At 37.2% G+C, this 22,815-nt stretch overlaps 1 protein-coding gene across 1 annotated transcript in view; it reads right to left on the minus strand.

Moving 5' to 3' along the window:
- The window catches only part of LOC308546976 (coiled-coil domain-containing protein 7-like), a gene marked incomplete at both ends in the record, with an annotated part of 109,375 nt that overhangs the window by 15,202 nt on the left and 71,358 nt on the right, over positions 1-22,815 (minus strand). The window contains 4 exons of the mRNA XM_081116513.1: positions 6,217-6,306; positions 6,742-6,772; positions 13,375-13,425; positions 21,795-21,870. Coding sequence (XP_080972639.1) covers positions 6,217-6,306; positions 6,742-6,772; positions 13,375-13,425; positions 21,795-21,870 — 248 coding nt within the window. The remainder of the gene's footprint in view (positions 1-6,216; positions 6,307-6,741; positions 6,773-13,374; positions 13,426-21,794; positions 21,871-22,815) is intronic.

The following is a 22,815-nucleotide window of genomic DNA, read 5'->3' on the forward strand; positions in this document are numbered from 1 at the left end:
TATTTTTGTTTGTTCATTTGTTGTTTTCAGTTATATATCCCATATATGAGTGATTATATGGTTCTTAACTTTTTCTGTGACTTATTTCACTTAGCATAATATTCTCAAGGTTCATCCATGTTGTCACAAATGGCAGTATTTCATCTTTTCTTATGGTTGAGTAGTATTCCATTGTATACACATATAATAAATTCTTGTTATTAAAAAACAAAGTGGATTGACTTCCTATAAAAATATCAGGACTTATTCTAAATTTTTAATCATGAGGGATCTCAGACATTGGTGTAGGAATAGACAAGGACAAATGGAACAAAACAGAAGGAGCAAAAAAAAATCTTTAAGCAATAGTGTTTTCCAGCAACAGCGAGCCAAAACATATGCTTGTAGGGGATTCAGTTAGGAAGCTAGAGTAGAAAGCCAGGTGATAGCAGAAATGGAGTAAATAAGGAATCAGCAAATTATAGACCTGCCCTGCTGCCTGTTTTTGTAAACAAATTTTTATTGCAACATAGTCCTGCTCATTCATTTATGTATTGTCTAGGGCTATTTTCATACCACAGAAACAGATCTGAGTTATAGCAACAGAGATGGTGTGGCCTGCAAAATCTAAAATATTTATCTAGTCCTTTAGAGTAAAAGTTTGTTGATACTTGGATTGAGAGATAAGATAGTAATTAGGGAAACTTAACCAAGTACAGTAAACACCAGGTATTTGTGCCCAGTATCCTTTTTCCCTTGTGTTAAGAAACAGCACCACATTTTAGGAAGGTTCTGCACTTCCCTTGTCTCAAACTGTCCTGCAGATATTTGACCCAAACAAGGTCAATAAGATCTAATCACCTCAGAATGTCTATTATGGAAGGGAAGCCATTTGGAGCTGAGAGCTAGTAAACAAAGGGATGGGGAGAAAAGTAGCCATAAGCTCCCTCTCTAAAAATTCCTTCAAATGACAGATGTAGTGGCTGTCCATGAACTTCTATTATTTTGTCTCCAAAAACTGCCCTGGGTCATCTATCCTTCACCAAACATGTCGTTCAATTTTCCTTCAGTTCTTTGAGTTACCCATCCAATAAATTTCTTGCTTTAGATAGTCAGGCTCAATTTCTCCTACTTACCAAAAAAAAATGATATAGTGCAGTGAAGGCCTGGGGAGGGGTGGGAGTGGGGTGGAGAGGGGTTAATGGGGGGGAAAGGGGACATCTGTAATACTTTCAAAAATAAAGATAAATTTAAAACAACAGTAATAATAGTAATAATAAAACCCTTAACTGACACAGAAAACTACTGATTACCATTTGGCAGACAAGGCTAGAAATCAAATGTGGCTTTTGATTATTAAAATTGGTTGTCTACAAAAATAAAATTATTTAAAAAGATAAAATTAAGTTAGGAAACAAAGTGTACTGTGGAAGAAAATAGATATATTTGTTATTAGAAATTCTGAGTTTGACATAATTCCATAGCCTTTATTCTCTTCCCACCATCATATTACATCAACTCCATTCTCTTGGAGTTGGTTTTTATCCTCATGTGGAAATACTACTATTGTACATGTAGAAATGATCCTTCCATATTTCTCCTTCACATTTCCACACTTCTTTAGGTTTCCACACACAAAACCTAAACAAACAATACAAGAAAGCAAAACCAAAAATTGCTGCAACATTTTCAAGTTATCTAAGAAGCTCCACATTTTTAAATAAATTTTTTAATTTTTTAATTACAGTTGACATACAATATTATATTAGTTTCAGGTGAACAACCCAGTGATTAGAAAATTATATAACTTACGAAGTAATCACCCTGATAAATCTAGCACCCATTTGACACCATACATAGATATTACAATATTATTGACTATATTCCCTATGCTGTACTTTAGATCCCCCTGACTATTCTGTAACTACCAATTTGTACTTCTTAATTCCTTCACCTTTTTCACCCATCCCCCAAGCCCCCTCCCATCTGGCAACCGTCAAAATATTCTCTGTATCTATGAGTCTGTTTCTGTTTTGCTTCTTCATTTATTTTGTTTTTAGATTCCACATATAAGTGAAATGATCTGGCATTTGTCTTTCTCTGTCTGATTTATTTCACTCAGCAGAATACCCTAATGCTAGATCCATGCTGTTTGTGCATATGGCAAGATTTCATTCTTTTCATGGCTGAGTCATATTCCATTGCATTTATGCACTACTTCTTTATCCATTCACCTATTCATGGACAATTAGGTTGCTTCCAATATTGGATATTGTAAATATAGCTGCAGTTAACAAATGGATGTATTTTTCTTTTCAATTTAGTGTTTTGAGTTTCTTCAGATAATACCCAGAAGTAGAATTGCTAGGTCTTTCCAAGTCTTTTGTTATAGCCTTTGTTTTAAAGTTTATTTTCTCTGGTATAAATATTGCTACCTCAGCTTTGTGTTTTTTTGTTGTTGTTTGTTTACATTTTCATGAAATATTTTTCCCATCCTTTTATTTTTAATCTAGATGTGTCTTCCAATCTGAAGTCTCTCATAGAAGCATACATAAGGTACAGACACCATATGTCTTTTGGCTGAAGCATTTAATCCATTTACATTTAAAGTGATTATTGGTAGGCATGTATTTATTGCCATTTTATTCTTTCTAACTATGGTCTTTTTTTCTTTCTTTTTCTTAAAGAAAACTTTAATATTTGTTGTCATACTGGTTTGGTGGTAAAGAACTCCTTTAGCTTTTATATAGTCTGGGAAACTCTCAATTTCACCTTCAATTTTTAATGATTGTCTTGCTGGGTAGAGTAGTCTTGACTGTAGGTACTTGCTTTTAATCACTTTGAATATTTTATGCCAATCTCTTTTGGTCTGAAATGTTTCTGCTGAGAAATCAGCTGACCGTCTTGTGGGAGATCCGATGGAGGTAACTGACTGTCTTTCTCTGCTGCTTTTAAGATTTTCTCTTTGAGCATCATCCCACAGACTGAAGGGCCCAGGGTTCAATTCTGGTCGAGGGCATGTACCTAAGTTGCAGGTTCGATCCCCAGCTCCAGTTGGGGCATGTGCATGAGGCAACCAACCGATATGTCTCTCTCTCTCTCTCTCTCTCTCTCTCTCTCTCTTTCTCTCTCTCTCTTCCACTCTCCCTGAAAAGCAATGGAAAAAATATCCTCAGGTGAGAATTTAAAAAAAAAAAAGATTTTCTCTTTGTCTTTAACTTTTGCCATTTCAATTATGATGTGTCCTTGTGTGGTACTCTTTGGGTCCATCTTGTTCTGGATTCTCTGTATTTCTTGGACACGTGTGTCTTTTCTTTTTCCTTCAGCAGGTTAGGGAAGATTTCCATAATTATTTTTTTCAAGTAGGTTTTCAATTCCTTGCTCTTTCTCTTCTCCTTCTGGCACCCCCACAATGTAAGTGTTAGTACATTCGAAGTTGTCCCAGAAGTTCCTTAAACTATCCTCATTTTGGATTTTTTTTTCTGTTCTTACTTGGTGTTCTCTGCTTCAGGTACTCTACTATTGATTCCCTGTAATGTAGTCTTCATTTCAATTATTGCAGTCTTCATTTCTGACTGGTTCATTTATATATTTTATATCTCATATTTTATGGTTTCTATCTCTTTGTTGAGGTCCTCAGTAAGTTCCTTTAGCATCTTTATAACCAGAGTTTTGCACTCTGCCTCTGGTAGATTGCTTGTCTCCATTTTGTTTAGTTCTTTTTCTGGAGTTTTGTTCTCTGTGTTTGATCAAGTCATTTTGGCTGCATCTCTGTGTTTGTTTCTATGTATTAGGTAAAGCTGCTACATCTCCTGGTATTGGTAGAATGGCCTAATGTAGGTGTTCTGTAGGGCCCAGTGGCACAGTCTCCCCATTCACCTTATCTGGGCACTCCAGTTGTATACCCTCCATCCTGTATGGGCTGTGTGAACCCTCCTGTTGTAGTTAAGCCTTGGTTGTTGATGGCACATCAATGGGAGGGATCTATCCCCAGTCCAACTGGCTGCAAGGACTGGCCACAACTACCATTGAGAATCTGCTGTTCAGGGGCTGACCCCACAGAGTAGAAATGACTTCAGCAAGGCTCTGGAGCCCACTAAATCTGTCCCTTAAGTGTGTCACTTATGGAGGTAATTGAGTGGTGCTTTGTTGAAGTCTGAAGCTCTCTACAAGGTGTGATGGCTTTGGGGCCTCCAGGGAGATGCAGGCAAGGTCAGCTACCACCTGTGCCCTATCCAGGGCGACCAGGCATGAGCTAAAAAGTGATCTGCATATGGTTGCTACCTGTGCTAGGCTTGTAGCAACAAAATGCCAACCTGAAAACCGAGGCCAGCTGCAGCTAGTGCCGAGCCTAGGACCACTTAGAAAGTAGTGAGGGCACCCAAAGGTAAAATACTACTTGAGAGAGTTTCGGAAAGTCTGCAACATGAGCCAAGACTGGCCATTTGTATGGAAAAGCAGCTTGGCTAGGACTATAAATTGGATTAGGCGGGATCTCAGGGAATCACCAGGGCAGGGCAAACAGTGTTAGCCAGCCTGCCTCCTAGCTCCGTGTGGGGAGAACTTAGCAAAAGAAATATGGTCTCTGCTAGCACTTGTCTGGGAGAATGCTGCCCCTCCAGCACTTGATGGACAATTCAGTTCCTCCCCATATATTCCTGATGCCTTTCAAGTTGCTGTCCCGGGGCTGGAGCTTGGAGTGAGTCCAATGTGTGGGCCCTAAATTTAGGAGGAACACCTGGAACTCAAGCAGTTTCTGGGCTCATTCAGGCACAATCCCCACTGGTTTTCACAGCCAGAATTTATGGGGACTTCTCTTCCCAGAACTGGAACCCTGGGTTGGGGTCCTTGGTATGGGACTGGGATGCCTTACTCCTCAGGGAGGACTTCCAAGATATCCCTCCTGATTTTAAACCGATACACGTGGGTGTAGGAATAGCCCATTCCACATCATCCCTCCTACCAGTATCTATGTGGCTTCTTCTGTATACCCTTAGTTATAAGGATTTCTGTTCAGCTAGACTTCAGGCAGTTCTGAATGATGGTTGTTCTGTAGTGTAATTGTAATTTTGATGGGGTTGTGGGAGGAGGTACATGCATGCAGCATTTACCTACACAGCCATCTTGAACAGAAACCCACTTCAAAGGTGTTTCTTTAATATGGGCCTAATGACGCATGATTAAGTGTTGCAAAATTCTTACACTTGGCCAGACTACTCAATTATTTAATATAATAATATACTACTTTATTTTTATTTTATTTTTTAATTTTCTATTCCTAGTTGGAACTATACCAAAATGGAACTATTCCTAATCGGTTGTGTTTGACAGCTCTGATCTTATATTTAACACCTGTGTAGGATCACTGCTTCTCTAACTGATTAAGTAGCAAATCTCCTAGTACCACTTCTGCTTCCTCATATAGTAAGGAAAAATTATCTGGTAACCAACATTAGTGCATTCAAGAAAGAGTATTTTCCTTCATTTTATGTTGATTTTATGTTGAAACAATACATCTTATGGTTTTAAGTAGTTAATAAAAATTTGTTTCTAATCCATTTGACTCTGTCGTCTACATTTTGAAACTTATATGCTTTATAAAAATTGCAAAGAGGAAAAATTAGGAGAAAAATTTTATCCTAGATAGTTCTATTCACTCTACTTGGTATAGTGAACTGGGACACACATTATATAATTGCAAATTTAAAGTATATTTAAAAACCCTAATTTATTGGTGTTTTAACAAATTAAATTTTGGGCATAGAAATGTCTTTCAGAATGTTTAAAATTTAGTCTGCTTTTCATAGCATCTTTTTTCTTTTCATAGCTAGTATAATTTAAATACAGCATTGTTTTAGGTTGGTGTGGTTTTTTTTAATGTATCTTTATTGATTTCAGAGAGAGGAAAGGAGAGGGGGAGAGAGAGAGATAGAAACATCAATGATGAGAGAGTCATCGATCTGCCACCTCCTGCAAGCCCCTGACTGGGGATCGAGCCCACAACCCAGGCATATGCCCTGACTGGGAATCGAACCCTGATCTCCTGGATCCTAGGTTGACGCTCAACCGCTGAGCGACACCCAGCCGGGCACGTTTTAGGTTTTTAAAACACAGGTGTTACCAGTTATTAATATTGAAAATGTATAATAAAACACTTAAATATATTTTATTGCTATTTTATTATAATAAGGCTTTTTAGGTACTATATGCCATTTTCAGACACAAAATTTAACTAACCTCTGTATTCCTCAACTTTTGTAGTTCATGTTCCAGCGCCAATTTCTCCTCTGACAGCACTTGGAAATCATTTTGTATCTGTTTGTATTTCTAAAAACAAATATTATAATTTTAGTAACAATGAAAAGCAACATCTCAATATAGAGAACTTATTTGGGTACTTAATTATTAAAGTAAGAAAGTATTCATTAACTCATGAAAATAATGAACCATTGGTACTAATCTGTAAAGTGAAGTTGTAATTGAGGCAGAAAGAGGTAAAGGAACTAGAAGTGACAATGAATTTAAGTTTAGGACACTGAGAGATACTACAGTTCAATATTTCATAAGTGAAGTATTTCTGAGAGATAATAAGGTCCAGCAAAATCAAAAGAATAAACAAAGCTTTCCAGCTCACATATGCATAGAAATCTCTTGAATAAACTAGTAAGCATTGGATCTTTAAGATTATTTATTCTGACAATTTCTAGAATTTATTAACTACAAAGGCAAAGTGCAATTTCAAACTGAGAGTGCTATACTTACAGTTTCTAACAAAGTTTTATCATTCTTAGTTCTGAAATAAATTAAAAATATATATAATATATTACAATTCTATTTATATTTTTTATGTGACAAACTTATACATATTCTTTGTAAAAAATTTTTTAAATATAACAAATAAGATTAGTGTACACTTTGACCACCATTCCAAACATTCAATGCTCTCCTTAGAGATAATATTAGATTGCTGTATATCTTTCCAGAACTTGTTCCATGAATTTATATAATACTGCATGTACCTATTAGATTCTATAATTTTTATTAGTGGGTTAGTTGTCTGTTGTATTTTTTCACATAAATGACATTGCTATATATATTGTTCTCAACTTATTTTTTTTTACTTAACACAATTTCTGAGATCTATTTATAGATAAACATAGATCTATCTCCCTTCTTTTAAATACTGCTTCTTTCTTTCTTTTTTTTAACTTAACAAGATTCATTATTTTTCACCCTCACCCAAGGATATGTTTATTGATTTTAGAGAGAGAGGAAAGGGTAAAGAGAGGAAAAAAACGGTATGAGAGAGATATATCAATAGGTTGCCTCTCATATGCACTCCGACCAGGAATCAAACCCTCAACCTTTTGGTGTACAGGACAATGCTCCAACCAACTGAACCACAGGCCAGGGCTCCAACAAGATTCATTTTTAATTTTTTTCTTCCTTTTTGTTAAATTTATTCAGGTGACATTGGTTAATAAGATTACATAGTTTTCAAGTGTTCATTTCTATGATACATAATCTTCTGCAGGCCATAACATCTCTATCACTACTACCCAACTCTGCAAATCTTCTTTAGGAAGATTACGTATCATGAAAAGTCAAATAATCTTCTGTCACCATATATTTTACCACTTTTACCCTTTACTACCCGCCACCACTGCATTCCCTCTGATAACCACCATACTGTTGTCTGTTTCTGTTAGCTTTTGTTGGTTTGATTTTCTTGTTTGTTCATTTGCTGCTTTCAGTTTTATATCCACATATGAGTATCTATCTGAAAAATTTGAAAAAATTTATTCACAAAGACATATGTACCCCCATTTCATTGCAGCATTACTCAGGGTGGCCAAGACATGGAAACAACCAAAGTATCCTTGAATAGATGATTGGATAAAGAAGATGTGGTATAGGTAAACACACAATACAATATGATGTATTATAGAATTATAATATTAATAATATATAATTATACAATACAGATGATTTATTACAGAATTATATACCTGAAACCTATATAATTTTATAAACCAATGTCACTCCAATAAATTCAATTTAAAAATAATTAATTAATAGTGAGAGTGAAGCCCGGCCAGGCATGGTTAAGTGGTTGGGCATAGACCTGGGATCCAGGCTATCGGGGTTTGATTCCCGGTCAGGGCACGTGCCCTGGTTGCGGGCTCGATCCCTAGCAGGGGGCATTCGGGAGGCAGCCGATCAATGACTCATCATTGGTGTTTCTATCTCTCTCTCCCTCTCCTTTCCTCTCTCTGAAATCAATAAAGATAAAAAAAATAGTGAGAGTGAAAATAAAAGAGGTGGTACATATGTACAATGGACTACTACTCAGCCATAAGAAAAGATGAAATATTGCCATTTACAACAACCTGATGGACTTTGAGAATATCATGCTATGCCAAATGTCAGACACAACATCTGATTTCACTCATATGTGGGATAAATACCACTTCTTAAAAGATAAAAATAAAAATAAATACCACTTCTTATTCCATAGCAGGGCTTGGCAAACTCTTTCTGTAAAGAGTCAAATAGTAAATAATTTAGATTCTGCAGGCCATAACATCTCTGTCACTCCTACCCAACTCTACAAAGGCAGCTACAGATGATAGGTAAATGAGTGGGTTTTACTATATTCCAATAAAACTTTATTTTCAAAAACAAGCTGGAAGCTAGATTTGACTCACAGGCGGCAGTTTGAAGACAACTATTCCATAATAAGGATAAACTATACATTTTTTTTTTTACCAATAAGTTGCTTATCTATTATAATCAGAATTTTCAAAGCTTTATTAAGATAATTAACATACCATACAATTCACTCATTTTAAATGCACAATTCAATGGCTTTTAATACATTCACCAAGTTGATCAACTATTACTACTATCTAATTTTAGAACATTTTAATTACTCCAAAAAGAAACTCTATACCCATTTGCAGTCACAGCCCATTCCTCCTAGCGTTGCCTCAGTCCTGGCAGCCACTAATCTACCTTCTGTCTCTATAGATTTGCCTATTCTGGATATTTCATATAAATAGAATTATACAATATGTGGTCTTTTGAGGCTGGTTTCATACACTTAACATGTTTCCAAGGTTCATCCATGTTGTAGCATTTATTAGTACTTTGTTCCTTTTTATTGCCAAATAATATTCCATTCATGGATATACACATTTTATTTATCCATTCATCAGCTTATGGACATTTGGGCCACTTTTTGACTATTATAAATAATGCTATTATGAACATCCATGTACAAGTTTTTGTGTGAACATGTTTTCATTTCTCTCAGGCATAACTTAGGAATAGACTTACTGGGTCATATGTTAACTATATATTTAACATTTTGAAAAATGGAAAAACTATTTTTCATAGCAGAAGTACCACTTAAATTGCCACCAGCAGTGTATGAGGGCCCTAATTTCTGTACATCTTTTCCAACAACTGTTATTGTCTATCTTTATTATAGCTATCCTAGGGGGTGTGAAGTAATATCATTATAGTTTGGTTTGCAATTCCCTAAGGAGTAATCATGTTGAGCATCTTTTCGTGTGCTTATTGACCATTTGCATATGCTATTTGGGAAAATGTCTACACCTAGCCAGGGCTAATTTGGCCATTTTAAAGTGGTGTTATTTATCTTTTTATTATTGAGGGGTAAGAGTCCTTTGTATATTCTGGATGAAAGTCTGGTATCAGATATATGATTTGTATATACTACAAGTTGTCTTTTCATGCTCTTAATGGTATCATTTGTAGCACAAAAGTCTTTAATTTTTATAAAGTTCAATTTTTCTATTTTTTCTTTTGTTGGTTGTGCTTTTGATGTCCTATTTAAGAAATCATTACCTAAATCAAGGTCACAAAGATTTACTTCTCTGTTTCTTCTAAGAGGCTTATAGTTTTAGCTTTTAAATTTAGGTCTTTGATAATTTTGAGTTAATTTTAGTGCATGGCATGAAAAAAAGATCAAACTTCATTCTTTTGCATATGAATATCCAGTTATCCAATACCAGTTTTTAAAAATATTATTCTTTCTCAATGAATTGTCTTGGCCTCCCTGTTGAAAATAAATTGGCAATAGGTGTAAGGGTTTATTTCTGAACATTCGGTTTATACCATTCATTTATAAAGGTTTATCTTTATGCTAGTACCACATTGTCTTCATTACTATAGCTTTGTATTAAGTTTAAAATCAAATAAGTATGACTCCTCCAACTTTGTTCTTCTTAAGATTTCTTTGGTCATTCTGGGTCTCTTGTGTTTCCACATGAATTTTAGGATCAGCTTGTCAAGTCATGCAAGAAAGGGGATTTTGATAGAGATTTCATTGAATCTGTAGAACAATTTGGAGAGTTTTGCCATTTTAAAATTATTAAGTCTATGCCCTGGCTGGATGGCTCAGTTGGTTGGAGCATCATCCAATATACCAAAAGGTTGTGGGTCCACTTCCAGGTCAGGGGACATACCTAGGTTCTAAGTTTTAGTCACAGTTGGGGCACATATGGGAGGCAACCAAACAATGTTTCTCTCTCACATCAACGTGTCTCTCTCCAAATTTTTCTCTGTCTCTTAAAAATCAATAATTCCAAGATATGGCAGACTTAAGTGGAAGCTACACTAACACTCTCTCAGGGCCAAGCTGGAATTACAACTAAAATAGAAAAAAGCCATCCTGAAAAATCAGCTGAAGACTACCTGGAGAGGACTCTCATAATCAAGGACCTAAAGTAGAGACCACACAGAGACTGGTAGGAAGTAAGGAGGTACGAGAGGGCTGGCCTGGCTCCCAGAGGCAGCAGTTGAAGGTCAAGATGGATATCTCCTCTGTGGGGGGTATTCACTGAGAACTATGAGATCTAAACCCAAAGCTGGGCTCACCAGCCCAGAGCACCAAAAATGAGAAAGGTGCCCACATAACATCTGGCTGTGAAAAACAACAGGGTTTCTGTCTGCCAAGGAGAGGTGGCTGAAATGCAGGCACCTTCTTAAAGGACTAATGCACAAAATTGTGTATGCAGCCATTCACCTTGGGCTCTGGTGGATGGAGGGTAGAGCAGACAAGAGTGGTATGAGGAAAATCCAGAGATGCTGGCTCTGGGGAAAGAGATCAGAGGGTGGCAATCTGGATTCCTGAGTTGACCCTTTGCAGAAAGGGTCAGTACTGCAGAGGACATCTTTCTCAGGCAGACCTTTACCGTCCTGGCAGGTTTTGTCTGGGGGGGGGGAAGCAATTACCCCACCCTGTTGGAATACCTCTCATCCCACCCTGTGGAATTTACACTTTGTGGTCTACAGCCTGAGGCTTATTAAGAGATAAAAATCAGCCTACAGACAAAGGCAAATCACTGAGTGCTTTATGCCTTTGCCTGACCTGCCTCTGTACATGGGACTTGGAAAAACAGACCTTGGTGCACATCTTGGTCCTTTCCCAACACAGAGGGAGTCACAAGCTGTGGATCATTGAAAGTGTGAAACTCAAGGCCAGTCAAAAACTGTGTATAACTGCCGTGAACCATAGACCATTCCAAAAGAATGGGAGTCCAAGCAGATTTACCTAATACATACAAACAAACCAAAAGAGGCAGCCAAAATGAGGAGACAAAAAAAAGGTAATTATTGATATGTACTTGTTTAATGCCATTTTTCCCCTTCATGCCTATGTGCCTTACTCTCTATATTTCTTCTTCTTAAAGCAGTCCTTTTAGCATTTCTTGCAATGCTGGCTTGGTGGTACTGAACTCCTTTAGCCTTCTTTTATCTGGAAAGCTCTTTATTTCACCATCTATTTTGAACGATAGCCTTGCTGGATAGAGCAGTTTTGGTTCCAGGTTCTTGCTTTTCGTCACTTTGAGAACTTCATGCCAATCCCTTCTGGCCTGAAGTGTTTCTGTTGAGAAATCCACTAAGAGCCTTATGGGTGGGTGCTCCCTTGTAGGTCACTGATTGTGTGTCTCTTGCGGCCCTCATATTTCTCTTTATCCTTGCCATTTGCCATTTTAATTATGATATATCTTGGTGTGGGTCTTTTGGGGTTCATCTTGATTAGGGCTCTCTGTGCTTCATGAATTTCTGTAGCACTTTCTTTCACCATGCTAGGGAACTTTTCTTTGATTATTTCTTCAAATAGGTTCTCTATCCCTTGATCACTTTCCTACCCCTCTGGTTCCCCTATGATGCAGATGTTGTATGTTTTAAGTTGTCTCAAAGTTCCCTTAAACTGTCCTCATGCCTTTTAAGTATTCTTTTTGCTGCTCTGATTGTTTTTTTCTACCTTATCTTCAATTCTGTTATTCAGTCCTCTGCTTTACTGAGCCTGCTTTTAATTCCTTCCAGCATATTCTTGATGTCAGATACAGTATTCTTTATTTCTGCCTAGCTCTTATCCATAGTACCTATGTCTTTTTTTTTATTATGCTAATATAGTTTTCACTAGGTTTTTTGTATTTCCCATTAAGTTCCTGAATGGTCCCATTAAGTGTCTTGTGGTTTTCACTAATTTCCTTGAGCATCTTATAACCATTACTCTGAACTCTGTTTCTGATAACTTGGTTATCTCCATCTCATCAAGGTCTTTTTCTGGAGATTTTTCCTTCTCTTTATTTTGGAGTTTCTTTGTTGCCCCATTTTAGCTGTCTCTTTCTTTTTGTTCTTATGTCTAAGATAGAACTACAATGACACTCAGTCTTTATGAGATGGCCTATGTCAGACACAGTGATAAAGTCTCCTTGAACTCCTGAGCTGAATGCTCTATTAATGTCCCTTGTGTGGGTTATGTGGACCCTCTTGTGACTGGGAGCTGATTGTTGTTGGCCCATTTGTGGGTGGGATCGACTTCCATCCCACAGAATAGAGCTTAGAAGGATAGAGCCAGCTGGAGATGGAAGTGCAAATCTAATCCTCCCTTTGAATGGAGTCACACAAGATCTCAGACCTCAAAAGGAGAACTAGCTGTTTGCCTTCTAGCTCAGCAGTTCCTTGTCAGAAACCCTGAAGGGAAGCTCTGAGGGGGGATAGCACCAGATGCCCCAGCTCTGGGATATGTTCCCTTTCCTCTGTGTGGCTTCCTCAGCAGGGATATTCAGGCAAAGCTTGGAGGAAGAGAACAAGGCTACCTCCCTCCACTTGGGGTTTCACGTTCCCTTGGGAGGAGAAGGAGAGTGCTGCTGGCTTCCTTCTGTCTCTGCAGTGCTCTGCCAGAGGCCTTGTTGTAGTGCTCCAAGTGAGTCAAGTCCAATGTCCAAGCTCTGCTTTGCACCCCCTTCCCGCAGTGGATCTGAGATTAGCAGGGTGTTGCCAGCAGAATCTGGGGATGCTTCTCTAATCCACCCTTTGACTGAGGTGGTGAGGGTCCTTCACCTTCAAGAGGGCAGGTAGGTGCTCTCCTTGAAGCTCCATGCCAGAGCTCTGGAAGGGGGGCTCCTGGGGGAATATACCAGATTTCACAGTTCTGATTTGTGATCCCTTTACCCTGTGAGGCTGCACCTGCAGGACAGTGTAGGTGGGGCTTGGAGTAGTAGATCACAGCTGCCCACTCTGCTTGGGGTGACACTGGTTCTTGTTGGGGGTGGGAGAGAGTTTGTCATGCCCCTCTCCCCTTGCAGCTCACTGTGAGAGGCTCTAATGTAGCCTTCCAAGGGGGTGGCTCCAGATACCCCAGTTCTGACCTACAACTCCTCTCCCCTTTCAGTCTACACTCAGCTGGTGGTATGGGCAGGTTTTGGGAACACAAATCCAGGTGGCCTCTTGTTGGAAATGCTGCAGGTCCTCAGCTCTCAAGAAGGAAGCTAGTCACTTGTTTTACGTCTCATCGGCACCCCACCAGAGGTCTTGAAGGGCGGCTCCTAGTAGGTCACACCAAATTTCACAGTTCTGATTCATGACCCCTTTTCCCAGGGTGGTGTAGGTGGGGTTTGGAGTGATAGCACAAGCCTGCGCCCTCTGGTTGGGGTTGCACCAGCTCTTTTCAGTGGAGCTGTCGCACTGCTCTATCCCTGCATCTCACTGCCAGAGGCCCTCATGAAGGCTTCTGAGGAGTGGGCCTCCAAAGTCCCAGTTCTGGTTTGCACTTTGCTCCAGCTGTGGGTCTGCATTTGGCTTGTGGTGCAGGCAGGTTTTAAATGCCAATCCAGCCTTGGGAATACAACTTTGGGCAGTCCCTTGTTGGGGGTGGCACAGGACCTTGGCAGGTTAGTTAGCAGCTGCCTTCCTAGCTTGGCGAGGCCTGGCCAAAGATCCTGAAGGGAGGCTTGCAAGTGCATGCTTCCCCCTTATTTCTCAGCTGCCTGTAGCCTGAGGCCCTTTGGGGATTGTGCCCGCCTTCCCCATGGGAGGAGGGGAATATTGGCCCTTATTCCCCAGCCACTCAGTTCAAAGTTCATCTAGGCTGTCTATAGTTTCTCCAGAGGAAAAAGCACTGTTCAGGTCTCTTTTGGGTACAGCTTAGTACTTTATGCCAGACTCAAGCTCAGCAGGGTGGTGTCACTAGTATTTAGAGGACAGGGTTAGTGCACTTTCTCTAGTTAGTGCTATAAGAATAAAAGTGCTGGGCCCTGGGAGATGGTGTCTGGGGATGGTTTGGGGTGTTGGCTAGGGACTGGGACCTCAGAAGCCTGCCTTTCTGGTCTATAGTGCTATGCCACCTTGATCTTCCCCTTCTGGCTTCCGTACACCCTGAGTCTCCTTCCCTCTTCCAGAGCCCCGCGTGAGTGCCTCAGAGCAAGTCCCTCTGCAGTATCCTTTACAGAGAATACCCTGGTTCAGGCAGACTTCCTCCCCTTTCCAGTGGGCCAATTCTCCACTTATTTTTTACTGCCAAATGTTATGCAGGCTCTTCTTTCAGGCCCTGGTTTTCTGGGTTGGGGGTCCTGGTATGGGACTGAGACCTCTCTTTTCCCCCCGGGGGGCCCTCTTGCAGCCACAGTATTTCTCTGACTAAAGCTGCTGCCCCTGTATGCAGGGACAAGCCCTTTCCACACCTCTCTTCTTACCAGTCTCAGTGTAGCTTCTGTTTTTCAATCCTTGATATATATACTCCTATTCAGGCACCTTTCTGTTGTTAATTTAGATTAACTGTTCTAAGTTTTAGCTGTTATCTCTGGTTTGGTGCAGGGAGCAAGAGTATATTGCTTTCACCTAATCTACCACCATCTTCAACTCCTTAAGGTATACATTCTTGTTGTTATTGGTAAACCATGCTAAAATGTCCTTGAGCCCAGCCAGCATGACTCAGTGGTTGAACATCGACCTATGAACCAGAAGGTCATGGTTCAATTCTAGGTCAGGGCACATGCACAGGTTGTGGGCCTGATCAGTGCAGGAAGCAGCTGATCAATGATTCTTTCATCATTGATGTTTCTCTCTATCTCTCCTCCTCCCTTCCTCTCTCTGAAATCAATAAAAACATGTAGTGTTTTTTTTTAAATCATCATTGAGTGTAGGCAATTCCTATTGTATTAGCATTTTAAGGTATTCATAATATTCTATCTCTGTCAAAACTTGATATTCAAAAACTTTTACTTTTTTGTTAAACTGATGGTAGAAAATGTATTGTTGCTTGTTTTGCTTTGCATTTCCCTGATCACAAGTCAGACTGAGCATCTTCTAAAATGTTCATTGGCCTTTTTTTGTCTCTTCCTTAAATTATATATATGTGTGTGTGTGTATGTGTGTGTGTGTGTGTACATACACACTTTGCCTGGTTTTTGAGGGTTGTTTGCCTTTTTATGGAATTATATATTCTTATTGTCACTCCTTTGCCTTGTATATGCACAATTATTTTCTTCCAGTCCATGGCTTATCTATAAACTTTGATTCATTTTTTGAACAAAATGTTTCAAATTTTGATAGAGTCAAATGCATTTCCCTATATTTATAACTTTGTTTTCTTACATTTAGGTCTGTAATCAACATTAAATTTAGTTTTTTGAATGGTGTGAAGACTCTGTCATTTTTTGGCCAGATGGATGCCTTTGCCTTGCCATGCCCTAGATGACCACTGAAATTCATTCAAGACTGAATTTGCCACATTGGAGTTAATATGACTCCATTTTTGATGTAACCACCTATGATACAAATATCTGAGCTAAAGACAATTGGAAAGGTAAAACAGCCTACTAACCTTACTTCTGACCATATGCCTTCTTAGAGAAAACATTACGATAGATTTCTTAATAGGCCTGCTTTCCCGTCAGGACTACACATGATTCTGGTGATGGGCAGTGTTCTAACCAATGTTGATAACTTCATCACCACCGCTGTACTCTAGCTTTCAGCATTCTGTTCTCAAAGAAGCTGTATGCCTTCACAAACCATCCTTTAATCTTATCTTTAATTGGAATCCCAATTTGTCCCATAATTGAAGAAATAACTTTTCAAGGTCCCCTGGGTCTATACTTACTTTTCCACTTCCCACTACTCACAGACCAATAGCTAGACCAATAGCTTGACCAGATCCTCATGAATAGATTAGCCAAAAAACAACAACAACAACAACAAATACCAAAAAAAAACCCACCTAGCATGATTGCCCTATCTTGCCACTGTATGATTCATGCATAATAACAAAATAAAAATTATTTTTTTCTATATGTTACCCTATATAAGCATGGCTTTTATCTCATTACTCTGCTCATTACTAAGTATCTCAGAAATAGACCCTACCCCTTTTTGGGAGAACCCCCTGCCCCCACCACTCTGAATCAACATAATTCTTGAGAGAGCTTATATGACCATAAGTCTTTGACTAGAGTTGATTGGTCCCAAAATAGGCACCTGTCTCCAGCTGCACTAATGATATTCTCACCAAGGAATTTTAGACTTAAAAAATTCAAATATTATCCCTCATAGTGACTAAAGCTGAAAGATTAAACCTTAGAAATTAACAGCAGTCATGGATGGCTTCCCACCTATGGGCAAAAAAAAAAAAAAAATTAATGGAAAAAAGAAAAGAAGGGGTCTGCAATGGGAGAAAATAAAGCCTATGTATGGGGTACAAAAAGTATCTTGAGCATCTTTTTGTATGTCTATTAGCCATCTGTATGTCCTTTTTCGCAATATGTCTATTCGAGTCCTCTGCCCATTTTTTAGTTGAATGTTTTGTGGGGTTTATTGGTATTTAGTAGTATGAGTTCTTTCTAAATTTTGGATATTAACCCCTTATCAGATGTATCATTGATGAATATCTTCTTCCATTCAATAGATTGTTTTTTCATTTTGTTCATGGTTATCTTTGCTGTGCAAAAATGTTTTAGTTTGATGTAGTCCCATTTGTTTATTTTTTGTTTGGTTTTCCTTGCCCAAGGAATATATCAGAAAAAGTATTGCTAAGAGAAATGTCAGAGATTTTACTGCTTATGTTTTCTTCTAGGAGTTTTATGGTTTTGAGTCTTACATTTAAGTCTTTTATTGATTTTGAGTTTATTCTGTGTATGATATAAGAAAGTGGTCTAGTTTCTTTTCTTTTTCTTTTTTTTTTCTTTTTGCATGTGTCTGTCCAATTTTACAGCACCACTTATTGAATAGATTGTCTTTATCCCATTGTATGTTCTTGTTTCCTTTACCATATATTAACCACAATAAGATATCACCTCACACCTGTCAAAATGGCTATCATAAATAAATCAATGAACAAGTGTTGGCAAGGATTTGGAAGAAAGAGAACCCTTCTGCACTGTTGATGGGAATGCAGATTAGTACTACGGAAAACAGTATGGAGGTTACTCAAAAAATTAAATATGGAATTGCTATATGACCCAGTGATCCCATTTCTAGGAATATATCCTAAGAAACCTGGAAAACTAATCTGAAAGAATTTATCCACCCTTGTGTGTTGCAGCACTATTTACAAAGCCAAGATATGGAAGCAACCCAAATGCCCATCAGTAGAGGAGTGAATAAAGATGTTGTGGTGTATATGTATGTGTGTATGTGTGTGTGTGTGTGTATATATATATATATATTAGCCAAAAATAATTGAAATCTTACCATTTGCAACAGCATAGATGGACCTCAAGGGTATTATGGTCAGTAAAATAAGTCAGTCAGAGAAAGATAAATACCATATGATTTCACTTATATGTGGAATCTAAAGAACAAAATAAATGAACAAACAAAATAGAAACAGACTCACAGATACAAATAACAGGCTGATGGTTGCCAGAGGGGATGGGGGTTGAGAGGCTGGATGAAAGAGGTAAAAGGATTAAGAAGTAGAAATTGGTAGTTACAAAACAGTCATGGGGTTGTAAAGTACAGCATAAAAAGATAGTAAAAAAATATTGTAATAAATATGTATGATGCTGGTGGGTAATGGAAATCAGTGGGAACAGTTTGTAAATTTTATGGTTGTTTAACCACCAAACTGTATACCTGAAACTAATACAAAATAATAATAAATTTAAGTATTTTGATAGTGTTCAAGTTCTGATTTACACTTTTTTCTGAGACTGAGCCATATTGCTATTTTTAGATTCAATGAGATATCCATAATCTTAGTAATAAAATGTTTTTTGCTCAGACTAATTTGATTTGGGATTTTGATCCAAGCACTCAGCTACATGGTAGAAGTTCAATAAATTCAGTATGTTCTAAAAACTTTAGTGTAATTTTACAGTTCAATGACTTCAAAGATATGTGTAATGATTTACAAAAATTAAAAAATGATAGTTTAATTATTTTCCACTTCCTTAAGATAGTCATGTGAATTTTGAACAATAATTTATTACTGTCTCTCTGACTGACTATGTAAAATGCTGACCAAAACAAAAATTTAACAAAGAAACCTTTTTAAATTAGTATTCAAAAAATTTTAGTAAGTGCAAAACAAATGTACATAATCAAATTTCTATGTTTGTGATACTTGTATTATTATAGTTCTGAAGTTTTAAGCTTAAAACCACACTAAGACATCTGTCACACCCATGTTTATTTTAACAGAATGTAAAGTATATAAATAAGTTGTTAAATGGGTGCATCAACTGAGGCCCTAAGCCCAAAGTATTATATATCAAAGTAAGAGGTGAGGCAGATGACTATTAACACTTGAAAAAAAAATGTGCAGTCAAGGAAGAGCACTAAAACCTTTCACCAATATGAACAATATGAAAGGGTTGGGAAAGAAGATTTAGAAAGAATATTTCTTTGTAGAGAGCTATCTGGTGTCTTGAGCCCTATCCATACCCTTAAGGGAGGGACGAATACGATTAACCTTATTTCAAGCCTCAAGAGGCACTTTAAATAGAATATTCAGAAAATGTGTTATATGTTGTCTTCAATTAAAGAGAAGGAAGGCAGCGAAAATCAAGACCTTTCCTGTATACCTTATCTTTCTTCCCTCTTTTTCCAAACACATGAAGAACAGAAACCACAACTACTTAGTGGGAATGGAGGTAATAAAAGAGAAAAGCCAACCACATCTCCCAGGGGGCTCCAGCTGGGATGCTGGGGTGAGGGAGAGGAATAAAAGTCTTAACTTTGAATAGAAGTTAAAATATTGACTATAATATTTGACCAGAAATATTAATTTTCAATTTAGTGCAGTGTTTATAACTTAAATTTAAATTAATTATTCTTTAAGAGTAATCATAAAAGCCTAATTTTTATTCAGGAGCAGGAAGGAAATTAGCTCCAAATAGCAAATATAAATGAACACAAAGAATGTTAAAAAATAGGCTTTGTGACATTATTCCACAAGATATGCTTTTTCAACATACCAATTGTATAACTAATATAACCTTAGCCACCACAAAGAACTGTAGGTCATCCACAGTGACTTTGAAAGAAATATACAAAACATATTCTAACCAGACAATTGTATGAAGCTAGTTGAGAATCAGACAATTCAAGTTGAAAATTCTCTCTTTAAAGTAACCCCTTCAGTTAGTCCTTCCCACATCTTGCTTTTACATCCAAGAATTCTAAAACTAGCTGTAACTAGTACCAATAGCCTAACGTGAGAAGATAGAATAAATAATAGTATACATATCTGTTTTAATACCCTGGTTCAATGGAAAGAATATTCATGGAAACTAACCACCACCTTTAAGAATGCCCTTAGAAAATGTTAAAGCTTTCATCTGGCAAAGCTGTGCAAATTCTGACCCTACCCTTCTAATAGGGAGAATTCTAAAAAGATTAAAAGGGGAAATGACAAATAGAACCTAACTGAATTACATACCAAAAATCTGACCATTAATGAATACAAGCCATAAGTCCTTTAGTGCCATTTTTAGCAGTTTCCCTGGACATCATTTTTTTTTAATATATTTTTTAACTGATTTCAGAGAGAGTAAGGGAGAGAGAGATAGAGATAGAAACATCAATGATGAGAGTCATTGATCAGCTGCCTCCTGCACACCCCTTGCTGGGAACTGAACCCACAACCTGGGTATGTGCCCTGACTGGGAATCGAACCTCAAACTCCTGGATCATAAGTCGGTGCTCAACAGCTGAGCCACGATGGCCAAGCCATCATACATTTTTTTTAATCCTCATCTGAGGATATTTTTTTCCATTGTTTTTCAGAGAGGAAGGGAGAGAGAGGGACAGAGAAACATCGATGTGAGAAAGACACATTGACTGGTTGTCTCCCGCACATGCACTGACTGGGGCCAGGGATCAAGCCTGCAACCAAGGTATGTGCCCTTGGCCAGAATCAAACCTGGGATCCTTCAGTCCGAAAGCTGACACTCTAACCACTGAGCTAAACAGGCTAGGGATGAACATCATTTTCTTTACATTTTCTTTATACTTTCCTATGATTCTTGATCACTGGGTCTTATAACTAGAAAACCTGATCATGTTAAATTTCCCAAATTTTCAATGTTGAATCTAAATAAAATATTTTTAAACACTGAGTGATATGTACTTTCTGAATATGTTTAAAACATTTACTTAAAAATAATTATAACCTTACAAAGAATTATCAATAAGTGAAGAGTATATATACAAGTAACATTCTCCCCAACCCCTGGAAACCACTTTTCTACTTTCTGTATCTATGAATTTGACTACACTATCTATCTCATATAGCTAAAATCATAAAATGTTTGTCTTTATGTGACTGGCTTATTTTACTTAACATAATGTCCTCAATGTTCATTCAGGTGGTACCATGAACTAGAATTTCCTTCCTTTTTAAGACTGAGTCATATTCCATTGTATGTATATATTTCATTTTCTTTATCCTTTTGTTCATTGTTGGACACTTGGTTACTTCTACTTTTTTACTCTTGTGATTAATGCTACAGTGAATATGTGTGTATAGATATCTCTTCAAGATACTAATTTCAACTTGGGGGGTATATACCCAGAAATGAAATTGCTAAATCATATAGTAATTCTATTTTTAATTTTTTGAAGAATTGACATACTATTTCACAATGTAACTATACAATTTTACATTCTGTGTGATTATAATTTTAAGTTTTAAAATTATGCATATCATAAATATTGATGTAAGAACACAAAATGTTTAACAGTGATGTTATTTTCTTCTTTATATTTCCAATTTTTCTAAAATAAATATGTAGCCCGGCCAGACGTGGCTCAGCAGTTAAGCGTCGACCTGGGATCCAGGCAATCGGGGTTGGATTCCCGGTCAGGGCACATGCCCGGGTTGCGGGCTCGATCAATGACTCTCTCATCATTGATGCTTCTCTCTCTCTCCCTCTCCTTTCCTTTCTCTGAAATCAATAAAGATTATAAATAATAATAAAATAAAATAATAAAATAAAATAAAATAAAATATGTATTCAGTTTTTTAATCGGGAAAAAATTATTTCAAAACTTACCTCTCTAACATATTTGACTGTTTCTCAAATATTTTCAAGATGGCATTCAATCGATTAGGTATTGAATATGTAGTTTCTATTGTTTAAAAAAAAAAAAAAGGAAAACATTTAAAGATTTTACAAATGGCTGAAGTTATATCTCTATGCTGATATAACTCACTTCTGTATGTGTGAGAACTAGACAAGCATAAAGAAGAGTACTCATGTAAGCAGTCAACGAACAAAATGCTCAAGATAAAAATAGTTGCCATTTTATTAAATGCCTATTATGTGCAAGACACTATAATCTTCAAACCCAAAAAGAAGATACTGTCACCATTTCCAAATAACTAAATTGAGGCTCAGAGAGATTATATAACATGATTGAAACTATGCAACTATGTGACAAAACTGGACTGAAGTCCAGTGTGTGTGACCTTTTTATGATATTATATATAAGAAGACTCTAGGATGCTAAGAGAGATCTGCTTTGGTTGCTGCAGCTAAGTCAGTAAGGTCTATGGGAAGAATCTAACAACCTTGTTAAATTTTTCAACTGAAACAAATAACCCAAAAGATTACCTAAGATGCTACTTAAAAGGGAACCAACATAATGAGTCCAAAAGGAATCCATAATAGTGAACTCTTAGGGTAGTAACACAAGACTCTTCAATCTTGTAACACAAGAATTATATGACAGAAAACAGTCCCTGTGCACTTAGTTTTTTGCTATATAAACAAAACATGGCAAGTGCAAAGAAAATGTTAAATAACATGAAAGCAGTTCCTTCCTATCCATGGACATGAAATATCTCTCCACTTATTTATATCTTCTTTGATTTCTTTCATCAGAATGTTGTACTTTTCCTCACATAGACCTTGTACATATTTAATTAGATTAATATATAAGTATTGAGAGTTTGGGTGTTGATGCAAATGGTGTGTGTAAAATTTCAAATTCTACTTGTTCATTGCTTATGTATAAGGAACAACTGCAATAAGAAAATTCAATATTGTTAAGGTATCAGTTTTTGCCAATTTG

Source organism: Miniopterus schreibersii (assembly GCF_964146895.1).
Source record: "Miniopterus schreibersii genome assembly, chromosome: 1".
Lineage (NCBI taxonomy): Eukaryota > Metazoa > Chordata > Mammalia > Chiroptera > Miniopteridae > Miniopterus > Miniopterus schreibersii.